The sequence below is a fragment of the Gorilla gorilla genome, chromosome 14, assembly GCF_029281585.2.
Source record: "Gorilla gorilla gorilla isolate KB3781 chromosome 14, NHGRI_mGorGor1-v2.1_pri, whole genome shotgun sequence".
Taxonomy (NCBI): Eukaryota; Metazoa; Chordata; class Mammalia; order Primates; family Hominidae; genus Gorilla; species Gorilla gorilla.
In genome coordinates, this window is record NC_073238.2 from 108,241,484 (window position 1) to 108,265,144 (window position 23,661).

A 23,661-nucleotide genomic window follows, 5' to 3' on the forward strand; every position below is an offset into this window, starting at 1 on the left:
CTTCACCTCTAGAGATGAATAAATAGGTACAATAAAACCAGCCATAGAGCATAACTTGAGGGTCAAATGAGGGGAGCTTGCAGACTGAATTTATTTCATTTGACTGCTTCAGTCCTTATGTCATCCTCTCCCCACAGGACGTAGCCTTGGACAAGAAAGTTTACATTGGTCCACCTCTAATATGGACAAGGAGATCCATGTTTGCCTCTCTCATACATGTACACACCCTTTATTCAAGTCACTTAAGTCATCCAAATATAATTCTTAGTTTTTGAGACACTATTGTCAACATTGAGACTTCTGTACCCAAAGGTTATTTTAGAGAAAGATTCATCGTTATGTTTGAAGCTGGAAGATAGAATGCACTCAACTACATGTACTTTCTGTGAAATGTAGTTGGGCTGATGCTATTACAATCTTTCAAGTACCAAAGCCCATATCTTTAATTCTTTTCCCCATAGCATGAAGTGCCAAAAGCCAGCACTGAATGTGTGTATGTACCTCGCCATGTGTTGCTGCAAATTTAGCTGTAATAATTCTGCAGAGGGCGATAATTCTGCAGGAGATCTTCTTCAGAAGGAATCAGAAATTAGCAATTAAAAGTCACTATTTTGTTGTAAATGGTCAAGACCTTCTTCATAGTAAAATCCGTATTTGGTCGTTGACTCTAACGGAAGCTATAGACTCCTACTAATATTTGTTTAGGGATGAATCCCATGGAAGCTGCAAGCATGGCTAGATTCCACCACTCCTTGTACATACCATGTCTATATCCTTTGGCAGGGCAATCATGAAAAGCAAAATTAGTTTGAAAGGAGAAGAAAAGAGAATTTACTGTGAATCCCAAGAGACTGCATGCTTTGAACTTGCAAATTACAGCCATTTGCACAGCAAAGTGATGAAACAAATCCTTGGATTTCATTTGCTCTCCACTGTGCTTTGGGCAAAGTGTCCGGAACATGCCCCCCAAGAGGTAACTAAAGATCATTCTCACAAAATGTGCTATCAAAACCCAATTGTCTAAGAGCATGTGTTTGGAAAAGAAAATAAACCTGAGTGTCAGTGAAATAGAATAGCTTCTAGGATTTTATCTGGGAAAACTGTCAGGTTTTCTTCTAATAGGTTTATACAGGTTCACTCACCTCTGACTCCTTGCCTTATTTCTGGGAATTTCTCCTGGAAATTGAAACTTTTATAAAGTACAACAGAATGGACTCTTCTGAGCACTCGAAGTGGAAAAACTGAACTAATTTTTGATTTGTTCAGGAGCCATTCTTTTTATTCACCAACCTTAAAGTACTTAACAAAAAAAGGCCTGGGATGATGGTTGAGCTTGAGGTCAGTCAATGGATTTTCAAACTAGAGCACAAGGCTAAGTTTCTCAGATGGTTAATTATTTATAGGTGCCTGAGCTATCTCCTTATAATAGTAGGCATTCAATATATGACTGAAAGAATGAGTAGAGAAAAGTAAAGTGACTGTGAATAAATGAATTAATAAAGAACCAATGGTTTCAGCCCAGTGACTCACAACCTACTCACACAAGACCCTTACGTATTTGCTATACACATCTTATGTTTAGAAGGAGAATGCACAACATTGTAGGATCCTAGAGTTTAAAAGTTCATTGTTTGTTTAACCTTGACAATTATTAGGTAGTTAACAAAGATGTATGATATCTTGCCATGAATTATATCTTTCTGTAAGATGAAGACACTTGTTCAGCATCCAGCACAACTTTTAAATATTCTGTCCCATACTCTGATAGCTAAAAATTCTGTTTGCGATGAAATGAGCCTAGAACCTAAGTCCACTTTTCTATCAAAATAAAATATGGAAATATGGGCTTTTCCATAAATCACCATACATCAGGGTGCATTAGAATGAACACTATAATAGATGCACAGACCAAAGGTAATTCAGTTATGTGGGACATGTAGACGAATGTCAACTAAGGTGATTAGTGTAAGTTTCTTTGAGGAGAAATTATTTAAATTTGGAGGACTTTTCAGGGATTAAAGATGTAGACCCCGAATACCTATTATGCAAGGAATTGTGCAGGAGCCCTGAGAAGGCAAACTTAGTAATCCAGATCACAGAAGTAACAGACATATTATAAATTGGGTTAAATGCTATCAATATCTTCCTTGTGTACTATTAATTGCCTGCACATATCCTTATATATTTTCTCTTCCCCGAGTACAGTAACATTTAATATAGGAGGCTAAACCACAGAGTATGTAACTGGCAATTTCAAATAACGATTAGGAGATGCAATGACATAGGCTGAAGTTAACTTTTCTGAAGCAACATTTGCCCTTCAAAGATTGAATGTCATCCCACTCTAGCCCTTGCATTAAAAAGTCTCAGTTCAAGACCCTTTTCCATTAATGTCTTACTTTGAAAGAGCCAATCTGATAAATTAAGTATGTTCTTAGGTTAAATGATATTGATTTAATCAGATTGTTATTTTGCATATTTTGATTTAAATGCTAGGTAAAAGCAGGGATACATGTGGCTTCCAGCAGTATCACAGGATGTGTGCAACTGTTTATTCTGCCTGTTTTGTTGGCAGTCTAAGAACTTTATCCCAAATAAAGAGATTATAAACATGAAGGAAAAGCTGTGATTATTCTTAGTGTGCCCTAAGCATTGTGTTTTTATTCCTACTGAGACATTTTAAGTGTTTTTTTTAAAAAAGCTTTCTGTAAAGGAATTATTTAGAGATTTTTTTAATTTTAAAACAATGTTATTTTGATATACATATACAGAATGAAATGATTACTGCAGTCAAGCAACTTATCATTAGCAGTGAAACAAATTAACATATCCATCACCTACCATAGTTACCTTTTGTGTGTGTGTGGTAAGAGCACCTAACATCTATCTCAGCAAATTTCCTGTATACAGTATAATATTATTACCTATAGTCTCCATGTTCAAAAACATTACGTTCAATGTAAAGACATTTTTCACTCTTCTTCCTTATGCAGTGTATTCCTTAAAACTCAGTTTAGCGTTTCACTACTCTTTTAGAGATATGTGGTATGTGCTTTAATTTCATGAGTCTTTGTTTCTCCCTCTTCAGAGATTCTGAACTCCTTTTGGTTTAAAACCATGGCTGAGCTTTAATCACACAAATTATTTAATGATAATGCTTAACTGTACTGCTGTCACCTGAACACTGACATTTTAAAGCCCTAGGTTGGAAAGGATGCTAGAATTTATTATATCATTTGAAGTGGTATCATTTTAATATTTAGGTCCCTATACACAAATTTTAGAAAGAGACGTCTTGCCCTTTATTAATTGAAAAAGTGATGCCAGGGGAAAAGGGCTGTCTCCTTTTTGTTGGCCTCGAATCCCCCATCTGTGAAATAGAGACTGAGTGATATTTACCTATGGGCATCCATCTTAAATGATTAGTGGGAATTAAAGTAATTATTATAAATTAATGGCTGTGTGAGCTATAAAAGGTTAGCTATTCTGGAGTTCCATTGTCATGGAGGGAGGCAATTAAAGAAATATACACTTATAGACTGTACCATAGATCTTGTGACATTTCTAGCCACTTTGCCTTTCATCGTTTTACTCTATGTGATATGATTAGTGTTGTAGTCATGCTTTTACAGATGCCTACTGAAATTGCACTATTTTATAGGGAAGAAAAATAATTTTTCATGAAGTCTTACAGGCAGTTCAATTTGATTATGTTCTTAATCACTCTCACCTAGACTTGGCCCTTTTACTGAATTGGTCTGAACTAGTTTACAGCTCTTGGGCTTTGAACAGTAAATCTTAAAATTCTAATGTCAGCTGTCATATAGTTTAGTAAGAATGCTGATCTGCTGCTATCAGGAGCAAAAACGAGCACTTTGAAAATTAGTTTATTGTATATCACCCCAGAATCACCAAATTCAATAGTAAAGTGGCTAACTTTGAGTAAGCAAAGAGGGCTGTGGGACTGCAACTGCAATAAACTTGAAATTGATTGTTTGTGGGTGAATTTATAGATGGTAGTTGGTTTGATTTATGCATTAAGAGTCAGAGAGAGTGAAAGACGGAAATCAGCATCACTGGTCAGCTGAGTTGCAGAAGGTCACTGGGAGGTGGTGAATTACTGTTTGCCATGGTTTGGCAAGCAGTGTTGAAGCTGCTTAACGAGATCTAACCAAACTTGTCCATAAAGATGACACATGCAAAAAGGAAAAATATTATTCAGATAAGATACCGTTCAGGCTCTAGGACTAAAAACATCTTTGGATATTTGAATATGAAGTTTTTGGCATCTTCTAAGGTAAATATGGCAAATGAGTTGTGAGCAGGTCTGAAATTTGCGACATATTTATAAATACTATTTACATTTCCCTGTCTTGAGTTAGTGATTAGCCTTTCTTTTGGATATGAAGACAATATATTTATGAAACACAAATGGAAAATGAGCCTGTATAAATATGTTTTAGAAACAGTGGTTGAGATGTAGATATACTTAAAAATACTTTCAAGGAGGACATCTTGATATCATTGAAAAAGAAAGCATGCATAAAATCAGCTAAACCTATCTAAATGAGCATAGGCTATTTATGGATTCATAACTATGCATTAGTATGTGGACTGTCTATCACAGTCCACATACTGTGGAAAGTATCACAAAGTGATACTTTCTATCACTGCTTACACACAATATCAATTGTTGAATTTCAAATATTTTTCCCACAACCTACCATAAGACATATATATTGCATCCCAATGCATATACAATATATACAAGAAATATTTTTACTTCATATGGTGAGCTCTGAAATACTCTGTTGTATTTTAAGCTTGAACGCTGATGCTAACTGATGTTAGGTCCTGCAGTTTGAAAGATGGTTGAGCTGGGGTGAAGTGAAACAGGTGAAACCTCCACTTCGATGTTCTTCCCTGGTATTGAACCTCAAAGAGATTGGTAATACTACTAACACTTGTTAAGAAATCAAGTAGGCAGAATTACAATTAAAAAGACCCTGAAATCAATGCTGTCCTTATAAAAGGCATCAAAGAATAGGTGGGTGGATGTCCAGAATTATGTGGTCTTATACAGCTTGTGCTTATCTGTAGAATGTACCTCAAAACATAGATGCTTCCTTCCATAGTGGACTCTGAGATGCTTTTTTTTTTTTTTTTTTTTTTTTTTTGAGATGGAGTCTCACTCTGTCACCCCGGCTGGAGTGTAGTGGCACCATCTTGGCTCACTGCAACCTCCACCTCCCTGGTTCAAGGAATTCTCCTGCCTCAGCCTCCCCAGTAGCTGGGATTACAGGTGCCCGCCACCATGCCCATCTAATTTTTGTATTTTTAGTAGAGACAGGTTTTTACCACCTTGGCCAGGCTGGTCTCAAACTCCTGACCTCGTGATCCACCCGCCTCAGCCTCCCAAAGTGCTGGGATTACAGGCATGAGCCACCGCGCCCGGCTGACTCTGAGATTCTTAAGCACAAAGTCTCTGCTTATTCTTCTGCAGCACCAGGCATTATACCTAACCCATTGCTTGTGTGTTATTGAGTGGAAATTAAACAAATGAATTAATGAATAAATAAATGAATGAAGAAAGTGAGAAGAACATGAGAAGAATCAGATGCATTCCATTTAACTTTTATTGCAGAACCTCTGTGGTGACCTATGCTAAAGCAGTGAGCACTGCAAAAGTAAACAAGACACAGTTCGTAATTACTAGTTTGGGGTGTAATAGCAGTGGTATGAGCAGATGGCTAAGGAATATGGAACCTTAGGTCTTTCATAACAGTAGCATAGAGTAACAGTTTCCTACTTGGCTTTGGCTCTGTGTTCTGAAATAGAAGCAACAGTCTGGGACTGAAAATTGCAAAACCTGGATCAGTTGCCTTGGTTCACCTTGTCATGATGATAACCCTTCTTGTGACAGGTGGTGATTTTAAGCATACAGTAGAACCACCGTCCCCACTGTCCACCATTCTTAAAATAACTACCCTATTCTGCTCCTCCTCATTTCTCTCCAGGTAATTCATTACTGTACTTTGGCAGTCAGAAATGTGAGGAACTGATTTTCCTTCGAGGCAAATAGGTTTTTGACCTGCAGATCTATGTGGGTAGTGGAAATGCGGAGTCTCTTGGTCTAGGGGCTTTTCTATTAGATTTGGGACTCAATTAAGTGAAAGAAGGAGCCAATCAACAATATATAGTACTCTTAGCTCCGAGGAGTGGCATGCTAGAACCGGCGCATATTGGTTTGTGAGAACGGATTGTTAAAATTTCAGGAATTTTTGAATCTCTTCCTAAGAATAGCAATTATTAAAAATAAAATGCATAAATTTACAATTAAATAAATTATGTTAAAATAAAAGTGGCGGACCCCAAAATACCGTCAGTTTCTAATTATTTTATTAATAGTTATACTCTTGATGTCTGTCATACCTGCCTGGAGGAAATACTACATAGAAGATACTATGCAAATCTCTCCCCACTTCAACATTCATGACACAATTTTGGCAGCTAGAAATCAGCTGTGTTGGGAGTATTTATGTCATGGAAATTGGTATAATTTGGGAATTATATTGGAGAATACATCCATTTTAAATTAAGAATTTCCCTCAGAACTGGAGAGTTGGTTAACACAATACTGACTCCATTTATAATATCTCAGATACTGACATTGACGGATACTGAAAAGGGAATAAAAATAATATGCAAAGGTCCTAAACGTTGGGTTAAATGGATAATCATAGGCAGTCATGATGAGTGCCATTGTAGACCTACTGGAAGATGACAGAGCTAGTGCAGAGGTTCCCAAGTATTCTGCTCATGGAGTCCCAAGTGTCTGTATCAGCCAAGGTTCTCCAGAAAAACAGGACCAATTATATGTAAGAACATATATATTTTACATATATATTTACATTTATATATTATAATGATATATAATATATATGATAGAGGGAGAAAAGGCTTTATTTTAAGGAATTGGCTCATGTGGTGTAAGACTGTGAGACTGGCAAGTCTGAAATCTGCAGGGCAGACTGGCAGACTCAAACCTTATGCAAGAGTTGATGCTGCAGTGTTGAGGAAGAGTTTCTTCTCCAGGATGCCTCAGTTTTTGCGTATAAAACTTTTCAACTGATTAGGTTAGGCCTGCCCACATTATTGAGGGTGATCTCCTTTACTTAAAATCATCAGACTGTGGATGTTAACAACATCTACAAACTACCTCTACAGCAACACCTACATTAGTGTTTGATTACATTACTGGGTGCTATGGCCTAGCCGTGCTGGCTCAAATCTATTACACTGTCCTACTAATTTTTCTGTGGCATCCTAAACCAGAAGAAATACTAAACATTTTATTTATTAAGTCCAAACAATTCACTATTTGTATCCTAAAATCTTAGTGACCATTTGAAAACATAATACATATACGTTGTAAAAATTTATTTCATACATAGTCACAATTATTTACTAATGGATAGCACACAACTTCTCAAGCCCTAGAATAAAGTTGGATACCACCACCCTCATTTCCTGCTCCACATGATTTTCACCTGCTGCTAGGGAAATGGAAAGTAAGGAAAAATGCTGCTTTGCAATGATATGATGCTATTAAAAGGACGGTAGTACTATTTAATGTTGAAACTGTGAACTACCTCCAAGTAGTTTCTGCACTTTTCTACAGATGTCAAATTTCCCTTGAAAATTTTAAATCTCATGGTGCTTCCAAAAGCTTACTGTTTTGCCCAAGTGAGCCCTGTCACAGTGAATATGAGGATATTTTGTATTTTGCATAATAGAATCAAAATGCTCCCATGTTTTGTCGTCAGCTCTGTAATGCATAACCACAGTTTTCCTGGACTGTTTGCATATAGTAAGAAAAGTTGCAGCATTCAGATTTTCTCTCAAGATCTTTCTATTCATTATCTTTTAAAAATTGGTGCTGAGAAATACAATGAATCTCTGTGTGTGTGTGTAATGTGAGTGTGTGTATATGTGTGTAGTTGTACATACAAATTCCTGATTATCTTTTGTGTTGAGACAGTGCTTTAAAATGTCTAAAAATTTTATCTGTATAAATTGAATAAGTTATATATAGTGAAAACAAGCAGAAACTTCCTTTATTTACAAATAACCAAGTAATTTACAAGTTTAATGATTTTATAACATACCAAGGCCAAGGTTAGATGTGAGAAAAAGAAAAGATAGCTTTTCTCACTCCAGATGCTTTCTGCTTTCTAAGACTGCTTTGCCTTCCCACACTGCCCACTCCTCACCTCCCATACACTTTATCCCTTGATTATTCTGATCACACCTTCTTCTGTGCTCATCCTCACCCCTAAACAGTTCAGCTTCTCTGAAACAGGAAAGTCAACCAAATGGTAAGGGCCAGAAACACTGGCAGAAGAACTAAGAAGTTTCTTCTGTGTCATCTAGAGTAGCATGTTTAAATTCTCTCTGCATAACCATTGGACCTGATTTAAACAATTAGCTAATTGGTCCCATTTAAAGGAGCTATTTTTTGCAGAGTGAAAATTTTAGAACTACAAGAATTAGCAGTTAAAGTTTTTATCAGGAAATTGACATCATCAAAGGATGACAATAATATAGGTAGTTTGAATGATAAGGTCCCCTAAAGTAGAATGTTAATTGAATTTCCTAAAACCTGTGTGAAAGTTGGAAGATTTCTGATTATTGTGTTGAGCAACTTCACTAAACAAGAGCAGCCCTGAGAGATATGAAAGGATCATTTATAATACCTCTTTACACTGAAAAATGTTGAAAAGTGCTTATTTGGAGGTTTAGGGTATTTGAACTTAAGGAAATGAACTGGAACATACATTTTAAAAATGTGGCTTCCCTACATTCTGCCATTCCCAATTAGGTTGTATAGGAAATGTATGAGCCTAAAAACAGTCCAGGTCTATTAACTCCAGTTTAAATTATCTTAGCTATCAGAAACTCTAGCTAAATTCTAAAGTATTCTAAAGTATTTCACTTCCCTCCACCTGTTTCCTTAGGTGTGGTTAAATTCCTTAACTTCCTTGGCACCAGATGAACAAACTGTATGTTTATTTGAGGAGACATGTCGAATGATAAGAACACTGTTGTTTGGCACCAGATGTGCTCATTGACTATGGGAATTTCAATAATTCTAGGATGAGAGAACTCTGACATAGACTGTACACTCTGAAGAGGGCCAACTCTGAAATAAATATTGCCCTCTGATCAATTGGAATTTGGTGTTTCAGAAATTGAAGCTCTCTGTTTTGTGAGATCTTGCCATCTTCTTTTTTGGTGTGAACTGGTTTTTATTGGGGTGTAGGACACGGGGTAGGAAATGTCACCTTGGGGTATGGCATGCCCCTCTCCAAGGGAAGGGCCATACACATTCTAATCTTCCTGGGGTAGTTGATGGAACTATTTCTTCTTCTTGAGGTTGCTCTTGCTGTCAGCCACCTCTTTAGGTCCACTGCTGACCATCTCCTACTTGAGAGAGAAATCTTCCAAGGATTCTTCCAAGAACTTCCTTTTTCTCGGAGACATCCTGTTGCTTGCCCCTTCAGGATCACTAACTGTTTCCTCCTTGGGGGACGATTTCACCCTCTTGGGAAGCAATGGTTCAAACAGAGGAAGTGGCTGCTGAGATCAGTAGGAAGCTGGAGAAACAGGAGAAGAAGCCTTAATGAAAGGAAAGAAATGACTGGCTGTGCTTGGCCTTGCATCTGCAGAAAACAGCACTAGTATTCTGAAGGAGTATGAGGAGATGGGTGAAAAACCCAAAAGAAGTAAAAGCAGAAGCTCCAGGAGGCTCCTCAGGAGAATGGAATGGAAGGCCCATCTCTCTCTTTCTCCAAACTCAAGAAAAAGAAATATTTTTCCAAGGAGGAGTTTGTTAGTAGCAATCTTGCCATCACCTTTCAGCTTTGTAGATTTTTACTTTCTATCTACTTCCTAGGAAGGACAAAAATAGTAACTTCCCTCTGCACTCCAGAGCTCTATAAAAGCCAAAAGTTAGTTGGCCGAAGTCTGTGAAACTTGACTCACTCTGGGCACCTCATTTCTGTTGTTTATCTGTTTGTTTGGGATGTGCATCACAAGGTCCCTGAGTGTCACCTCTGAGGGCAGAGAGCTTGCTGTAGCAGACCTACAGAGGCTTGCTTGTGGGGTTAATGAGGCCCTCCTGTCTCCTCCTCTTTCCCACCACGCCACTCACCAAGTCTATTCCTGGCCATTTTCAGACTCAAGGTCATCCCTGGAGGGAGTGGGATCTGGCAGAATCACATTTCTGCTGTCACCTCAGCATCTTGTAGTGAAAATGAACATCTGGGCAAGCATTTGGGAAAATATCTTGTGAAGAGCAACACGTAAGTTGAAAGAGGCATGCAGAGTGAGGAGCAGCCTCATCTCTTCTTTGGAAAACAGATGACAATTTATGGTCTGATCATATGTCCTTGAGCTCATTCTGCAACTTCCTGGTAGAACTCCCTTCTTTCATATCTACAGTTTCTCTTTTTTATTTTAGAGCTTGTGAAGAGCTCTGTAAAAAGGCGGGGACCCAAGGAACTCACTGGCATTCACTTCAAGTGCCCTAAGAAAGCATCAACCTGTGCTATCGTGGTTATGTGGCCGTGTGTCTGCTTTTGTATGACATGAACCTACCATAATGATTTGCCCATAGAAAGTTTCCAGTAAAGGTTTGATGAATAAGGGTATAGCTATTGTAGTTTCAGCTTTTCATGTTCTGCATTTTTGGTCTCTTATCCTGATTTTATTATTAGTGGTCCTGGGAGTGTCTGGCTCCTTTTCAGTTGAGCTAAGTGTTGTGTCTAATTATATATTAGACATATTATGAAGAACCTTTGGCAATTTGAGAAAGGAATATGAGTGGGAAACTCTTAAAAGGATTGCACTTTCTCCTTCTTCATAAGTTATAACTTTGGAATAATTTCATTGTTATATCAAATACTTGTAGGTGTCAGAAGGTAGTTCTGCTGAGAATAGGAATTCTTGCTGTTTGGAGAAATGGAAACAGAAAGGGATGGAGTTGGATTCTTCATACAGCGAAGTAGCTGCCATGATTTCACCAAGTAAATATTTCAGGCACTGCTGGTCACACGGTCTCTGCCATAACTGCTCTGCTGTTGTAATGCCAAGGTGGTCATAGACAATCCATGAATGAATAAGTGTGGCTGTGTCATTATCAAACTTTACACCTAAATTTGAATTGCATTAAACTCTCACATGGTCAAAAGAGTCTTACGATATGTTTTCCCCAACCATGGCTCACTGCTCCCAGAAAAATAGGTGATGGACAGTGTTTGACCCATCAGCCACCATTTGCAGATACTTTTTTAGGAAAAAAAAAAAATAAACCCAACCAGAACAGATTTTCCTTAGCTTCTCTGATCATTCAGAATTGTCAGAATTTTAAGGAATATCAACAGGCTCAGATCAGTGGAAGAGAAGAGCTACACTTCAGTGTTTCAGTTATCCCACAACCTTCTTCGTATCTAGTAACATGTTACAAAGAAAGCAAGGCTCAGACTGAATTCAGCCACACATTCAGACATTTACTGGCTAGCAGACCTCAGTGATGAGCCTGTATGTTTGAGAATGTTACAGTACTCTCTCCCTCATGCTCTAACAAGAACTTTGCATGAAAGATTTACTCCAAGGCTGACACAGTGATCTTCCAACATCGGGATGCTTCAAAGTTCCAGCGATGTCTGTGAGCAGAGTTTCCCCTGGGTGGTGTGGGAACACGGGACTAGCATCCCAGATCAAGGAATTAGGTTGCCAGGCCTCTGTGATTCTCAAGTCTCATTCATGCAGTGGGAGGAGAGACTATAAAACCTTTTGGGCCAAATTCGCTTTTTAAATTTTTTACTTTTTAAAAAATTGGTAAAATATATATAATATAAAATTTACCATTTTAACCATTTTACAGAGTATGTTTAATGGCATCAAGTGCATTCGTATTGTGTAATCTTCACCATTATCCATCTCTAGAACTTTTTCATCTTCCCGAACTGAAATTCTATAATCGTTTAACAGTAACTCTCCATTTTCTCCTGTCCCCCAGCCCCAGGTAACCACCATTCTACTTTCTGTCTGCATGATTTCGACTACTTCGGGCACCTCATATAAGTGGAATCATGTTGTCTTTGTCCTCTTGTGATTGGCTTATTTTGCTTAACATAATGTCCATGTTGTAGTATGTGTTAGCGCTGCATTGCTTTTTATGGGGAAATAATAGTCCATTGTATGTGTATACTAGAAGTTGTTTATCTATTCACCTGTGGATGGGCGTTTTGGTTGTTTCAACCTTTTGGTTATTGTGAATAATGCTGCCAACCCCATAGCTTGAACAACACCAATTTCACCTATGAACATTTATTTTTAACATCTCTTCTGCCCATTAGTAAATCCTCATATTGATTTAGTTAATACTTTTTGAAAGCTTGCCATAGCCACCCCAAGTGTATAGATTCCTGTTTGAAGTACTGTAAATGGTAACTGCTCCTAAAGGTATAGATTAAAGTTTATATACACACATGCATACCAGTGTTTATACGGAAGTCTTTTAAAGTAAATAACTCAAGGCAGTATTACACAGGCAACAACATTTTCATTTTGTCAATTTGTTTGTTATTCCCTAAACAATTTGAAAATATTCCACGAGAGTTAACTGTTAAGCTACTGGTCTCTTCTGAATGAGGGATAATAGTGAGTGGTGCCTGCTTAGACTTTGTGATGTGAAAGTTTCCTGAAGATACCTCCATCACCCGTGCCCCAAATATCTATGTCTCTTTTCCTCCCAGAAAAATTTTCGTAAGTTTGCTGTTGTCATAACTTAGCAACATTAGATGATCAGACATAGCTTAGAGACATTAGCAACTGTTAATTACTTGATCTTGCTAAACCTTTACTCTTTTTGCCATGATATGAGGAGGTTGTACCACCTTCCAATAGATGGATAGTTCTTGTTAATTTAACTTTTATGTCTGGAAAAATTTTGAAAATGGCGAAAACTATCTTGCATCTACTATACGTAGTTTGTATTTATTAACTTAAATTTAGAAAGAATTAAGAGAAAATAAATGTGCAATGAATTATTCTTTGTTGACATCAATCATTTATCAATTCCAATAATAATTAGATAATAATAGATTGATTATTTTGAAGAAACCTATTTCCTCTTATCTAGTCATTTTGTGTGTTTACACATGTGGAGCTTTTGTATTTTTACTTATTAGAAATTATAATAGTAAAGAAAAACTTTTGATATCCTCATAGCAACATTTTAAAATCATTACTTAGATATATTTCATATTATAGTTTATAAAATTAAAATATCTACTTTAATGAAAATTTGCTAAGCTCTGAGCTAAACCTTTTCCCTATTTTATCTCCTAGCCTGTTACCATCATTTCCATTCTTACAGATGAGGAATTGAGTTGTTAAGCATTTGCTTCTCACTTCACATAGTTAGTAAGTGGTAAGGTCAAATTACAATGTCACCTTTTAATACCCATATTAATGTAATTGTTACTTAGATATCACACTAGAAATATAAAATTAAAATAAAGAACTGAAAATATCAGGAAGACTTGTTATTTTAAAAATCTCAAAAAATATAATACAAAAAATTTTCAAAAATGAATATCACTTTCATATTGAGTGAAGGAGTAGCAAATCATGGTATCTTGCAGGATGAAAGGTTGTCTGTATTCTTTGGACATGAAATCGTTGCAGTTTAAGGAACACCCAGCCCATGTGGAAACATAAGCTGGAACTACAAGCCCTTTCTGGGTTTATGTGGAAAAAAAAAAATGTAGTGGCCATGTTTCTGGTTCATTGTTAAGCTGTCAGGGTAACCTTGATGTCTAGATACTTAAATTTTTCTTCTAAGTAGTAGTAGATAAAAATTTCCCAGAGATTTTTCTCCATGTGTGTAGAAGTTTAGAGTCATGGAGGTATATGTAAGAAGCTGCCTTACTAATTCAGTGCAGTATTAGATTGTTCATAGAACTGGAAATGTTCTTAAGAGGTCAGCTCATTTCTTTATGTTTATATGTATTCCTGGGAGTAAGAAACCTAGAGAGATGAGGAGATGGAGAATAGAGAGATAAGTACGGAGAGAGAAAGTGAAGAGACAGCAAGATAATTTAAATCACTGACAATTGTGCTCACATGCCCCAGGCCATGAATAAAACTGGGCCAGGATCAGCGTTTTGCTGCCTTAACTTTCTTAAGGTGATTGAAACTGAAAATAGTATTCACATAGTCACGCAAAGAAGTGGGAGGGCTTCCGCTATATTCCTAAGAAAGAAATGATGAAATTAACTGAGAGCCACAGAAAAACATCAAGCAAAGTAGAGTTAAAGGAACTGACTGAGAAAGTCACCTACTCTCTGGGTGATATTCACAAAACCCTGTATTGGGTACTCTACTGATGAATTTAGTATGTTTCCTTCAGGAAAGATTTTCTCTTTATGCACTGTCCTTATCATCTATTTCACCATAAACCATAACTCCACTGAATGTTCTATTTTTTTAAATACTCATGGGTATGAAAAAAGAGAACATGATCATTTATTACAATATTCTTTCGTTATTAAGAAAAATAACAAATGACAATATAAAAGTCATTAAAACACTTAGAGATTTTGATTGTGGATATTTAATTTTTGTCCTTATAATTTGGGCTTGATATCTTATTAAGAAGAAAATTAGTGATTGATGGACCATTTGCTTTTGATAGTCAACTTATTCTATCCTAGGGTCTTTAGCTCTAGAACCATGCTTCTCAGTGGGATGTGGGTATCATAATCACTTTGGGAAGAATTTCACAACTCGCAGTGTTCCATTTTGGTGTTGTCGAAATCATCACGTGAAAGATGATCGGGAATACCCTTGTAGTTGAACAGGTTTAGTTATAATTTATTGCAAGACCAAGCATATATCATGGAGAACCATGTCCCAGTAAGAGGATCTCAGAAAGAATTTATTATAGGATATGGGTTTTGGTTGTGTGTTTTAGGGGAGGGTCCATAGAGTCAGGGGCTCACGCGGAATTGGATGCTGTCAGAAAGCAGAGGTAATTCTATAATAAGGTAATTCTCTAATAAGGCATTTCAATAAGTCTTGCTGACAAAATGGAAGACTAGCACAAGGATAAATCTGTGATTAGTAAAGAAGTCCATCATATTAGCCAAGAGAGGAAGTGCTTGGTACTTTTTTTTTTTTTTTTTTGAGACAGAGTTTTGCTCTTGTTGTCCAGGCTAGAATGCAATGATGTGACCTCAGCTCACTGCAGCCTCAGCCTCCCAGGTTGAAGCAATTCTCCTCCCTCAGTCCCCCAAGTAGCTGGGATTACAAGCATGCGCCACCACTCCCGGCTAATTTTGTATTTTTAGTGGAGACAGAGTTTCTCCATGTTGGTCAGGCTGGTCTCAAACTCCCGACCTCAGGTGATCTGCCTGCCTTGGCCTTCCAAAGTGCTGGGATTACAGGCGTGAGGCACCGCGCCCAGCCGCTTGGTACTTTTTGAATGGCACGGTAACCTTGTTTTCTGTGCTTAGACGAAACTATGAAGTGGCCTTACTTGGTCTATTTTTTTTGTGGTCTCAGAGTAGTCTTGTCTGAGGTTGGTATTCTGTGAGAATGTTTATGTGTAACAGCAGAATGAATGCCAGGCTGGCTTCTAAAGGTCAAGGGCTGCTTGTTTTTTCATTCTTCACAGCTACCCTCTGACCTCCTCTCTAGCAAAACTGTAGTGACTACTAAGCTTTAATAACATATTTCCAAGTTTTTGTTACAAAATATTTTTATCATACAGAAAAAGTAAAGATAATGTATTAAGTACCATATATCCATCAAGCAGCTTAAGAAATAAATGATTATAGATAAAAGTATTGGAGTATTTCTCTGAAATCCTAATCCTTCCTAGGAGTGAATTATTAACTTGAATTTGATGTTTATCATTTTCAAGAATAATGCATTTCCTCTTCTCTTAAAAATACATATATATTTATTTTTTGTCTCCTTTTCTAGAAACTTAATAAGATATACCTTTATTTTTATTTTGTTTTAATTGGCATAAAATAATTATACAATTATACATATTTATGGAAGGTACATAGTGATCTTTTGATACATAAAATGTTTAGTGATCAGATGGGGGATTAGCATGTCTATCATCTTAAACATTTATCGTTTCTTTGTGCTGGGAACATTCAATATCCTCTTTCTAGCATTTTGAAACTATGTAATATATTATCGTTAACTACAGTCATCCTACAGTGGTGTAGAACACTAGAACTTATTCCTCGTATTAGCTATAATTTTGTATCCTTTAACAAATCTCCTTATCACAGACCTCTTACTTTCCTCTACCCTTCCCAGCCTCTAGTATCCTCTGTTCTGCTTTCAACTTCCAAGAGGTCCTTTTTTTAGCTTCCACATATGAATGAGAACATGCAATGTTTATCTTTCTCTTATTCGCTACGTCACTTAACATAATGTCTTCCAGTTTCATCCATGTTGCAGTGACTGATGGGATATCATCCTTTTTTTAATTATTATTTTACTTTAAGTTTTAGGGTACATGTGCACAATGTGCAGGTTAGTTACATATGTATACATGTGCCATGCTGGTGTGCTGCACCCATTAACTCGTCATTTAGCATTAGGTATATCTCCTAAAGCTATCCCTCCCCCCTCCCCCCACCCCACAACAGTCCCCAGAGTGCGATGTTCCCCTTCCTGTGTCCATGTGTTCTCATTGTTCAGTTCCCACCTATGAGTGAGAATATGCGGTGTTTGGTTTTTTGTTCTTGCGATAGTTTACTGAGAATGATGATTTCCAGTTTCATCCATGTCCCCACAAAGGACATGAACTCATCATTTTTTATGGCTGCATAGTATTCCATGGTGTATATGTGCCACATTTTCTTAATCCCGTCTATCATTGTTGGACATTTGGGTTGATTCCAAGTCTTTGCTATTGTGAATAGTGCTGCAATAAACATACGTGTGCATGTGTCTTTATAGCAGCATGATTTATAGTCCTTTGGGTATATACCCAGTAATGAGATGGCTGGGTCAAATGGTATTTCTAGTTCTAGATCCCTGAGGAATCACCACACTGACTTCCACAATGGTTGAACTAGTTTACAGTCCCACCAACAGTGTAAAAATGTTCCTATTTCTCCACATCCTCTCCAGCACCTGTTGTTTCCTGACTTTTTAATGATTGCCATTCTAACTGGTGTGAGATGGTATCTCATTGTGGTTTTGATTTGCATTTCTCTGATGGCCAGTGATGGTGAGCATTTTTTCATGTGTTTTTTGGCTGCATAAATGTCTTCTTTTGAGAAATGTCTGTTCATGTCCTTTGCCCACTTTTTGATGGGGTTGTTTTTTTCTTGTAAATTTGTTTGAGGTCATTGTAGATTCTGGATATTAGCCCTTTGTCAGATGAGTAGGTTGCGAAAATTTTCTCCCAACTTGTAGGTTGCCTGTTCACTCTGCTGATAGCTTCTTTTGCTGTGCAGAAGCTCTTTAGTTTAATTAGATCCCATTTGTCAATTTTGTCTTTTGTTGCCATTGCTTTTGGTGTTTTAGACATGAAGTCCTTGCCCATGCCTATGTCCTGAATGGTAATGCCTAGGTTTTCTTCTAGGGTTTTTATGGTTTTAGGTCTAACGTTTAAGTCTTTAATCCATCTTGAATTAATTTTTGTATAAGATGTAAGGAAGGGATCCAGTTTCAGCTTTCTACATATGGCTAGCCAGTTTTCCCAGCACGATTTACTAAATAGGGAATCCTTTCCCCATTGCTTGTTTTTCTCAGGTTTGTCAAAGATCAGATAGTTGTAGATATGCAGCGTTATTTCTGAGGGCTCTGTTCTGTACCATTGATCTATATCTCTGTTTTGGTACCAGTACCATGCTGTTTTGGTGACTGTAGCCTTGTAGTATAGTTTGAAGTCAGGTAGTGTGATGCCTCCAGCTTTGTTCTTTTGGCTTATGATTGACTTGGTGATGCGGGCTCCTTTTTGGTTCCATATGAACTTTAAAGTAGTTTTTTCCAATTCTGTGAAGAAAGTCATTGGTAGCTTGATGGGGATGGCATTGAATCTATAAATTATCTTGGGCAGTATGGCCATTTTCATGATATTGATTCTTCCTACCCATGAGCATGGAATGTTCTTCCATTTGTTTGTATCCTCTTTTATTTTATTGAGCAGTGATTTGTAGTTCTCCTTGAAGAGGTCCATCACATCCCTTGTAAGTTGGATTCCTAGGTATTTTATTCTCTTTGAAGCAATTGTGAATGGGAGTTCACTCATGATTTGGCTCTCTGTTTGTCTGTTGTTGGTGTATAAGAATGCTTGTGTTTTTTCTACATTGATTTTGTATCCTGAGACTTTGCTGAAGTTGCTTATCAGCTTAAGGAGATTTTGGGCTGAGACGATGGGGTTTTCTAGATGTACAATCATGTCATCTGCAAACAGGGACAATTTGACTTCCTCTTTTCCTAATTGAATACCCTTTATTTCCTTCTGCTGCCTGATCGCCCTGGACAGAACTTCCGACGCTATGTTGAATAGGAGTGTGAGAGAGGGCATCCCTGTCTTGTGCCAGTTTTCAAAAGGAATGCTTCCAGTTTTTGCCCATTCTGTATGATATTGGCTGTGGATTTGTCATAGATAGCTCTTATTATTTTGAGATACGTCCCATCAATACCTAATTTATTGAGCGTTTTTAGCATGAAGCGTCGTTGAATTTTGTCAAAGGCCTTTTCTGCATCTATTGAGATAATCATGTGGTTTTTGTCTTTGGTTCTGTTTATATGCTGGATTACATTTATTGATTTGCGTATATTGAACCAGCCTTGCATCCCAGGGATGAAGCCCACTTGATCATGGTGGATAAGCTTTTTGATGTGCTGCTGGATTTGGTTTGCCAGTATTTTATTGAGGATTTTTGCATCAATGTTCGTCAAGGATATTGGTCTAAAATTCTCTTTTTTGGTTGTGTGTCTGCCCGGCTTTGGTATCAGGATGATGCTGGCCTCATAAAATGAGTTACGGAGGATTCCCTCTTTTTCTTTTGATTGGAATAGTTTCAGAAGGAATGGTACCAGTTCTTCCTTGTACCTCTGGTAGAATTCGGCTGTGAATCCATCGGGATATCATCCTTTTTAAGGCTGAGTACTATTCCATTGTGTACTTATGCCACATTTTCTTTATCTGTTCGTTTGTTTTTGGGCATCTAGACTGATTCCATATCTTGGCTGTTGTGTGTAGTATTCCAGTAAACATGGGATGCAAATGTCTCTTTGATGTACTGATTTCCTTCTCTTCAGATAAATGTCCAGGAGTGGGTTGCTGGATACTATTTGTAGTCTTTTGAGGAACCTCCATATTGTTCTCCATAGACACTATCATAGTTTACATTCCCACTGACAGTATATGAGTTTCCTTTTCCCTGGATCCTCCCCAGCATTTGTTATTTTTTATCTTTCTGATAACAACCATCCTAACTGGGGTGAGATGATACATCACAGTGATTTTGATTTGCATTTCCCGGATGATTAGTCATGTTGAGCATTTTTTTTTCTTGTAATTGTTGGACATTTGAGTGTCTTTTAATTAGGAACTCAAACACCTCAACAGTAAAAAAAGAAAAAAATGACTTCAAAACAGCAAAAGACCTAACGTTAGTATGTACTTGTAAACTTTTTTTTATTCTGCTGTTGTTTTAAGTAGGAGCTTAAGCATTAAACTACACGAAGAATCATGAGACACCCTATACTTCACACACGGTCATAGGACATACTTTTATAAGTACTATTAAACATTATAAATGAATTTTAATCACAGAGTCAAGCCCTTTGTTCATTTGTTTTCAGTGTCCTACAGTGACTTTAATAGCAGGAGCAATTTGTTGGTTTTATTTAGCAAGACATTGGGTGGATTTCCATTCTTCCCTCCACAGGCTGTGAGAAAGATTTTTGACACTAACTGAGCTGCTTCAATTGGAAATTCACATTTTATGCAATAACAGGCCATTTTAATTTCATGAAGCAAAGGATTGGCTTCTACTTGCAAATAGCACTAAAGAAAGCAACGTTGTCGAAAGAAGTAGATAGATCTGTTGAATTAAATACAAGGCTTTCATTCCTTTTTGTTCTACATTTCCTTATAACGTAAGCATTAATTAAACCCATCAGTGACTTCCTTCTTTCTGGAGAATGTTTTCTGTCTGACAAGAAATGTCAACTTAGCGAATGAGACCTACCATTAAAAACACACTCACTTGGACTTAGAGAAAAGCTGATGCATACCCAGGGACAGACTTGCAGAAAGAGAACCCAAGGGACAGTTATCATCTTTTCTTGCTTTTGGTGATGGGACTAAGTGTCTTTTGCCTTACTTGAGGTTTCCCGAGAAAAGCTACATAGCTGTATTACATCTTGTGTCGTTGTATCACCTGATGTTTACTTGATGTATTAAAAATAAAAGCCAGGAAAAAATGCCACAATATTTTGAAGTTTTAATGCACCTTCACTTATATGATGAGGAACAGAGACTAAATATCGGGTTCAACTTAAGTCCACCACATGTTTGGAATGTTAGATACACTGATGTGCTGTGGCCCAGATAGAGTTCATGGGGATGGCTGGAGAAGTAGATGGAACAAGCACCCTGAGATTTGAGCATAGTGTTAGAGAAGTGAAATCTCTAACATCTACCAAAAGTCCTTAGAATGCAATAGTGACATTTAACTTCTCATTGCAGGGGAACACTTAAGAATCTGTCCTCAGGAATATACATGCTGCACCACAGAAATGGAAGACAAGTTAAGCCAACAAAGCAAACTCGAATTTGAAAACCTTGTGGAAGAGACAAGCCATTTTGTGCGCACCACTTTTGTGTCCAGGCATAAGAAATTTGACGGTAGGTGAAATGGTTTTCACTTCACTTTGTTATAGGTGCACTTTTCTATGAGAATCTTGGTATCATATGAAAAATACTTTTTTAAAAAGGGAGCTTTTCTATCCCTCTTAAATATTTATAGCATTGTCTATTTTTAGAAAAAGCATGAGTTTTCTTGACAGTAATTTTTTTTTTTTAGTAATATCTTGGTAAAACTTGGTTTAACAAAGAGCTGTTTTGCATTTGTGCTTTGCCTGTGAGGTTTATTGTAAAGATTTAGCTGAAGTTTTCATTATTAGAGGAATTATAATTCAGGTTTTGTTATACTGCAGCTTGTCTAGTTTTCATATGGGGATTCTCCTTAAAAAATAAGCGTAATTTAAGATTATTTGAAATATAACATCACATTTGAAGAGGAAAGGCTTGTTTTAAATGTCAGCGACACAGATTCCTTTATTTTAGACTTTCCCATTGCAATCATATAGCACATTTTACATTGCAGTTGTGCATTCTGTATAAGGTTTAGACCCTCTTTTGATATCCTGATTATAAGCAGTCAATGTTATTTCTATATTCTATTTGTTAAATAAACATTTTTATATTACAAATTATGACTGAAACTTCAGCATTGAATTTTCGCATTAGAGCCTGAATAGTTTGAAAATATTCAAAAGTAGTTTGATTCTTTATAAGCAGTATCAACAATGATAACAATAAATTTAGTATTTTTAGAAGGTGTGTTGTCTTTAGTGCTTTAAGAAATGAATGTACCTTACTATGATTTCTTGTAAACCAGACTTGCACCTTGTGGTGAACCTTCTTTTGGCTCCGTTGGTCCTACAACATTACCCTAGAGCAAAAGAGCTGCTGTTAATTTTCTTCTCTCAGTTCAGTCAATGCACAGCAGAGCCAGTTTAGGAAAGGTTGGCCAGTTTTTATGTTTCTTTTTTCTTTCCTGTGTAGTAGGTAAAATGTTCCATTTTATTGCTGTTTTAAACTATTACAGCAACACTGATCTTTTTCAAATTGGTTCTCAAAGTTACGGAAGACAGGTCTACCTGGTATTTTCAGTACAAATGATGTGACACTTTCTGTGTAAGTGACTGGAGTTTCATCTTTCTGCAAGTGTGTTTCAACATCCTCACATTCCGTCTTTCGCTCTCCCTTGTGTATAACTATATGTGGATGTATATGAAAATAATTTTTATTTAGCGGTGATGCTGTGAATGTTGTTCCCTTAAATGCAGCTAGGGAGTACTTAGGGGTTACTCTTGATTATAGGTTACAAATCCCGTGACATTCAGAAGCCCCCGATAGGACTCTGTGTTTGGAGGACTACACTCTATCACTTCAAGCTACAGCAAATTGAGCTGTTTTGTCATTTGTTACATAAAGCAGGTGATAATGATCTGTTGCCAGTGATTTTGACTTGTGTCTCTGGGAAAACAAACAAACAAACAAACAAACAAGAAAGAAACTCTACTGCGTTTATAAAGCTGTACTCCAAAGTGATGTTAAAATAATTCCAGGACAGTATTCATGGTAGATGATATATATTCTTTAACAAAAAAAAATTAAATATTAGGTAGCTTTATGGAGAGTTGACATTTTTAAAACAAATAAAGCAATTCAACAAGACTGAGCTGGCCAGGCATGGTGGCTCATGCCTGTAATCCCAGCACTTTGGGAGGCCAAGGCGGGTGGATCATGAGGTCAAGAGATTGAGGCCATCCCGGCCAACATGGTGAAACTCCGTCTCTACTAAAAATACAAAAAAAAAAAAAAAATTAGCTGGGCGTGGTGCCAGGAGCCTGTAGTCCCAGCTACTGGGGAGACCAAGGCAGGAGACTCACTTGAACCTGGGAGGTGGAGGTTGCAGTGAGCCGAGATTGTGCCAGTACATTCCAGCCTGGGCAACAGAGTGAGACTCTGTCTCAAAACAAACAACAAAAACAAAACCAACAAAACAAAACAAGACGAGCCTTATACTTACTTCTTGTATTATATCAATAACTTTTAATATCTTTGCATCTATAGTTTCTAATCCCACATCTGGTTTGTCTTATTAAAGAAACCTCTCTCCACTCTCTCACTTACTCCCTCCCTATAGGTATATAGGTATACTTTGAATTGTTCTAATGTGCCTAAGGGTATGATGTCAATCAGTTTGACAGGACATTGATTTTGCTAAGATTAGATCTGACCTAAGGGAGGATGAATTCTTTAGCAACCACTCATCTTATTGCAGTTACATTGAGTTGGATGGGAGAGAAATTAAGATTTTGTTTTTTTTGGAGGCTTTCAGCCAGAGTGTGAAAAAAAAAAAAAAAGAGAATCTAAATGTGATTCTAATAATCTCAACTCCTGAAGCACTTAGACTTAATAATAATAATCATCATCGTCATCAATTAAAAAGTCACTGTCACAATTTCTGCTATTTTCTCTGGGCAGATTCATGAGGGTCAGTTATACACTGGTATGATTTATTTTCTTTTGTCTCAAAGGTGAGCCTGCTAAGTCACCTTCCATGAGTGATTGTGCATTCATGTGGGTAGTTTTCCATTTGTTCCTTTCTTCCTCCCAAATACTCTCTCATGTCACTTATTGATGAATGTCATTTTGATGTGAGCACAAAAGAACTATCTAGGTTCAGTTATGGAATGTTACCCTCTTTGAGTTTTATTTTCCCACATAAAACCAATGGTACTATGAAG

The 23,661-nt window shown here is 37.0% G+C and overlaps 1 protein-coding gene across 2 annotated transcripts in view; it reads left to right on the forward strand.

The window, feature by feature from the left end:
• Positions 1-23,661, forward strand: part of GPC6 (glypican 6) — a 1,199,462-nt gene that overhangs the window by 302,395 nt on the left and 873,406 nt on the right. For both annotated transcript variants that reach the window (XM_055360577.2, XM_004054645.5), the window contains one exon: positions 20,810-20,968. In XM_055360577.2, the coding sequence (XP_055216552.2) occupies positions 20,810-20,968 (159 nt within the window). The remainder of the gene's footprint in view (positions 1-20,809; positions 20,969-23,661) is intronic.